The 5,561-nt window shown below is 61.8% G+C and overlaps 1 protein-coding gene across 2 annotated transcripts in view; it reads right to left on the minus strand.

Moving 5' to 3' along the window:
* The window catches only part of ATP2B4 (ATPase, Ca++ transporting, plasma membrane 4), a 28,584-nt gene extending 25,710 nt beyond the window's left edge, over nucleotides 1-2,874 (minus strand). For both annotated transcript variants that reach the window (XM_009888231.1, XM_009888232.1), the window contains exon 1: nucleotides 2,419-2,874. In XM_009888231.1, coding sequence (XP_009886533.1) covers nucleotides 2,419-2,614 — 196 coding nt within the window. In that variant the 5' untranslated portion in view covers nucleotides 2,615-2,874. The remainder of the gene's footprint in view (nucleotides 1-2,418) is intronic.
* Between the last annotated feature and the right edge of the window lie 2,687 nt (nucleotides 2,875-5,561).

The following is a 5,561-nucleotide window of genomic DNA, read 5'->3' on the forward strand; positions in this document are numbered from 1 at the left end:
TTCAAGGCCAGGTTGGACGGGGCTCGGAGCAACCTGGGCTGGTGGGAGGTGTCCCTGCCCAGGGCAGGGGGTGGCACTGGGTGGGCTTCAAGGTCCCTTCCAACCCAAACCATTCTCCCTGTGGGGACAGTGCCAGGTTCAACCGATGACAGCCAACGCTGCAGCACGGAGAGAGGAGCATCAGCACCCAGATGGGATCAAACCGCTCCAGACACTGCCCACAACGGGCTGCCGGATTTTACGGTGGGGCAGGAGGTCTGGGGGACTCCCCGGGCACGCTCTGCCCCCTCCCATGACACCCAGGCAGAGCACAGGGCCACACGCTCCCTGCCCGCATGGGGCGGGAACTGTGCACCATCCCAGCAGGATAACGAGCGGAGGGATAACGAGCACGGGGCCGGGCACAGCCATCTGCACAGGGCTGCCTATTGCTGCGACACGCACCCGGTGCCCGCACACATGGCGGAGCCCCGTCTCATGCCCACGGGTCCAGCGAAGCTCCCAGGCTTCGGCCGGGCAGTGCCAGCTCGGGGAGGGGGTTTGCAGGCAGAGGGGGGCTCAGGACCAAGTCTGAGGCAGCCCCAGCTCTCCGCACAGGGCTTCTCAGAGGGAAACAGCCCCACACCACACGTGCCACGACACAGTTGGCATCCCCCAGGTTGCAGATCTTTCGCTAAACCCCAGCTGGGGCATCTCACCGGCACTGCACTCCCCGGGGCCAGCGGCCACCCCGCTCCCCATTGCCTGGGCTTTGCCCACGGATGCGTCAAGGCAGGGGACACGCTCCCGGTTTGCAGCTTCCCGACCTGCCGGGGTTTCCCTCATCGTGGTGGTGTCATGCCATGCGTCGGGCTCTCAGGTGGGCACCCGTGGGGAGGCAGCCCTGGCACAGCAGGATCCAAACGCCCCACTCTGATGGGGTCGGACAGAAGTGCCACAGGCTGCCTTGGGCTTTCAGTCTTCCTAAAAAACTTGTAGGGAATAACCTCTTTTTGCTCTCTGTGCTCAACAAGATGGGGTTTGGGACCAGCAGCAAAGCTCCCCTCCAGAGTGAGAGAGTGAGACAGGGATACGCTGTGGGTACGGGATACAGCGATGCCAACCAGTGCCCGAGCAGCACTGGGGATGGATGGGCAGCCCTTCGCCTCACCCTCAGCAAGAGCCGTCAGGCCAAGGCAGAGCCTTTCGGGTTCGCTTCCCCCCCTCCCCTCTCCTCCCACCCCAACAGGAGCTCGCTCCCAGTTTGGCAGGACCAAACACATTGTTTTGCGACCTGGACTTGGTATTTCCACCGGGAGTCCCCCCCCTCCTCTAATGACATCCCGATATTGTCTCCCCTTCCCGGTCCCACTCACAGCTGGGAAACACGCTAATCCCCAGCTAACGGCACTAATAATAACCCGCAAGTTTTCAGAGCCGAGGTGCAGCCGACCACATAGCCGCCGTGGGGCCACATCCTGCCAGTGCTGTTCCCAGCCCCAGGTAAACCCTCGGTGCTGTAAACAGGGGGGGTCTCTCCCCCCTGTACCCCTTTTCATGCCAAGGAAAGGGTGGCATTGCCATGCAAAGGCACCCGCAGCCACCCCACACCGGGAGTCCCAGCGCCTACCCCTCGATACGGGGGTCCGGAAAGGCCATCCGGGACCACAGGGAGGAGAGGTGACATCCTTCCACCAAAGCCTCCCAAAAATCACCTGGCTCCCGCAGGCAAGCATCACTGCCACCGCTTGAACCTGTGATGCTCAGAAGCGCTTAACCAGGTTTTACACTCCCACAGCCGCTCAAGAAGCCCTACAGATCCGAGGGAAGCCCAGGTGGCATCTCCCTGTCCCTTTTGGGGACGTGCTGCCTGTCCCTCAGCTGAGACGCTGACACCCCGCACAGGAGCTCCGAGCAGCCCGGCCACCTCCTCGAGCGCGCTCCAACCTTTACACTCTCCTTCACCCGCACCCCGCGCAGCAACGCCGTTAGCGCTGTAAATTATTAAACAGGGGAAAGGCCGGTGCCGACCTGCGGGGCAGCAGCTCGGCTGCGGACATGAGCGCCCCCTCCCCGCGCTCCTCTTATGCCCCATCAGCTCCTCACCCCTGCCCGCATCCCGCCTCCGCTCCATCCTCCCAGGGGATGCGGGGCTCCGGGCTACGCCTCGGGGGAAGCCCCAGGGAAGATGCCGCTCCTTCTTTTTCTTTTTATTCCTCCTTCTCTGTCCTAAATGATCATTTTATTAAGACGCAAGGAGCCGTCTCCCACGAGGCTCGCGATGGAAGCGACGGGACCGCGCTCAGAGCTCAGCCGTGAGAGATATCTGAGCCCTCACCCTCCAGCCACCGGCTTGAACCCTGCGCAGCCCCAACCCAGAGGCACCGGTCAGACCCGAGCGGGTGGTCCCAACTTGCAGACCACAGGACGGCCGCTTACCTTCAACTGGCGACGTCTTCAACCTCTTGCAGACATTCTGCACGCCACCATAGGAGTCATTGAGCCGGGCAACTGCCTCAGCGCTCCTCAGCTCCATGAGGTTCCTGAGCTCCACCATGGAGCAACCAAAGTCCCCCTCATGGTTGCCTTCGGCAACTGAGTTCCCGGGGTGGTGGTCGGCCACGTTGTTCGTCATCTTGCCGGCGCGGTGGCGGCGACGCCGGCTCGCGGCTGCTGCAGCGCCTTCTCTCAAGGGTCCGGTGGGGGGATGCTCGGGGGGGCCCCTTCCCTGGGGGCTGCCCGGGTGAAGCAGGTGCTTCTAACCGAGCCCAACTTCTCCGGATAAAGGTGTAAACAGGATGTGCATGTTACCGCGGAGGCGACCTTAGCAACGACCAGCGTGCATCTCCCGCAGAAGGAGGAGGGCTCCCTGGATACCACAGCAACTGGAGCTGCAAGAACAAGGATGGGAAACAAAAATACCGGCATTAGAAGGTCTGCTAATAAACACACGTGCCCCACGGGGCTGGGGAGCGGGAGCCACAGCACCCAAGGGTGGGCACCCACCAGGAAGAAGGTGGTTTGGAGGTGCTGGCTTGTTCATCCAGCCCCGGGGGTCAGAGTGATTTGACCAAAAAAAAAAAAAAACCCAACCAAAACCTGGATGAGAAGTTGACCTTGCAGAGAGCTCAGATGGGTTCGGCACTGACCGGGGCATTTCACGGGCATTTGGCCACGCCGTGGGGAAAACCGGCAGCAGCAGCTCCGGCAACGCGCGGCGCCGGGCAGGAAGGGCGCCCAGGTGGTTCTTCGCTCAACCCCCAGCTGCCCAGCCCAGAAAAACGCTCCCATTCAGTTTGGTTTAAAAATACATCTCGGCAGTGGAAAACAGCTGCTTCCTCCGCCGGCTGCCGTCCCGGGGCGGGAGCGCCGGCTCACCGCACTGCCAACAGGTAAGCGGAAGCATCCCGCCAAGCTAACCGGCACTGACGGAAAAGGGCTCGCATCACCCGGCGGGCTTTTAATCAGCAGACAGACTCGGCAGGAACCAGAGAAGCTACTAAAACCTGCACGCTTCTCTAAAATGAAGAGGCTTTTGCATTAATGACCCTTTCGGAGCGTGTCTCGGGAAGCCCTCTGTATTCTGCTGGCAAGCTCTCGCGCCGTCCCCTCAAAGGCAACGAGTGGGTTCCCAGCCTCGGCTCTCACAGCCCCAAACTGCTGCCAGCCAGGTTACACCCCAGCCCTGCCAGCGAGGGCAGGCGAACCCCAAAACCGCTTCACCAGCCAGACTCGAGCACTGCCACCAGGCAGGGACTGCAAGCATCCCACAGCCCCCGGGCGTTTGGGGTCCCCCGCTGGCATCCCGGGCAGAGGACGGGCGCTAGGGACATGGAGGGAGCAGGGGGAGCAGCACGGGCTGGAGGGGGAAAGGGCTTTCTCTCGCCCCAGGTGCCCTCCGGCTCTGCTCCCGCGCTCCGATGCCAGCAGCGATGCTCCCAGACGCCTCTCCAGCACTACAGAGGTGAAGTGCCTGCACGAGAGGCTCTTCACGGAGAGAAAATAAAGCCTTTCCTAGTGCAATGTAAATGAACAGGGGGATGGCCACAAAGGCAGCATCAGCACTGAGACAGAGGTCGAGAGGTGGCAGAGCAAGTGGCGAGAGAGATCAAGCGGCCAGAAAAGAATGGGAGAAAGGAGGGGAAAACGCCCATCACTGCATCTGGGGAGCACACGGGGTGCACCGGCCCTCGCAAACCCACGAGACGGGCTCCAGACCATCATGGGGGGATCCCAGCACCACCCCACAGCAAACAACCCCGACTCCAGCCCTGCTCACGCCAGCCCCAGAGGTTGCAGACATTTTGGGGTGGCCAGAACCCCCAAAAGTAAAGCACCCCTCCCCGCACATCCGACCCCACGCCTGGCCCCTGCGAGCAGCTCTCCTCCCTGCCTGCAACACCCAGGGCAGCTCTCGGCTTTATCAGGAGGCAACAGGCACCAACCGAATCTCAAGGACACCAGCGATGCCGCCGCCACGGGAAGGTCCCATCCACCAGCCGCAGGCAGCAAAGGGACAGGTTCCCCCCGCGGCGTCGCTGCGGCTCCAGGGGCACCCAAACTCACGCCCTGGGGACAGAACACTGCCACTGCCCCAGAAAGCAGAGGTCACCAGCACCAGCTCGCACACCAGCATCCTTGTCCGTGTCCCAGTCCAGTCACCCCGCTGCTCCTGGGGGAGCCGAGCTCATCTATCATTTAAAGGCATGAACGCTGCCGGCAGCGGGAGGTAGGAGACAGCAGGTCCAATTAAGCAGACTCCTGCTGATCAAGAGGAAAAAAAGATAATTCCCCCCACCTCAATACAGTGGTTCCCCCCAAAAAAAACCCGCTTTCATAGCGACTAACATCTTCTGAGGAGAGCTCAGAGGTTAAGAGAAAGACAGTTAATTAATACTGTAACGGTCTAGTCCATAATTACCCCTAAAGGAGCCTACGGGGCACCGATCATCACCAGCCCGAGCCCAGCCATGAGGCTCCTTCCCTCCAGCAGCGCCGGCTCCGGGGACTTGCTCCATCGGTCACGAAGGAAGGAGGAACCGTGGCTGGGGAAGGCTGTTCACATCTGCTTTGAGCATCCTCCACCAGCCCGTTTGGGGTCAGAAATCCATTCCTGCCCACCTCTGCCCCATCCCACCGGCACAGGACAGGCTCCTGCACTCCTTAGCCAGGCTGGGAAAGATCCCATAGGCTTCCCTAACAGCTACTGCTCTAATGAGCTCCTAATGACTCCAGCAGCGTTCAGCCGGCTGTCCCAAACTCTCATAATTCATTTCCAGAGCCCCCCGGCACTGCAGAGGAAGAAGTGCTCCCCGAGGATCCCCCTGGCACACAGGGCAGGAAAACACAGCCCTGGGGGGAGAGCCCAAAAACGCTGCCCTGCGCGGGAACCGCCTGCGCGGGACCCCCTGAGCCGCTGCCGGTGCTGCATCACCTCCCAAAGAGCATCCCCGGGCAGGACAAGGGGAGCTGCAGACAAGGAGAAGTTTGGGGGTGGCAGTGGTGAAGGACACAAACCCTCTCGACCCGTGGGTCGGGGTGGGAGCCGGAGGAAGCGGCGTGCACGCTCCGGGAAGGAGGGA

Source organism: Charadrius vociferus, unplaced genomic scaffold (assembly GCF_000708025.1).
Source record: "Charadrius vociferus isolate BGI_N301 unplaced genomic scaffold, ASM70802v2 scaffold266, whole genome shotgun sequence".
NCBI classification, from domain to species: Eukaryota; Metazoa; Chordata; class Aves; order Charadriiformes; family Charadriidae; genus Charadrius; species Charadrius vociferus.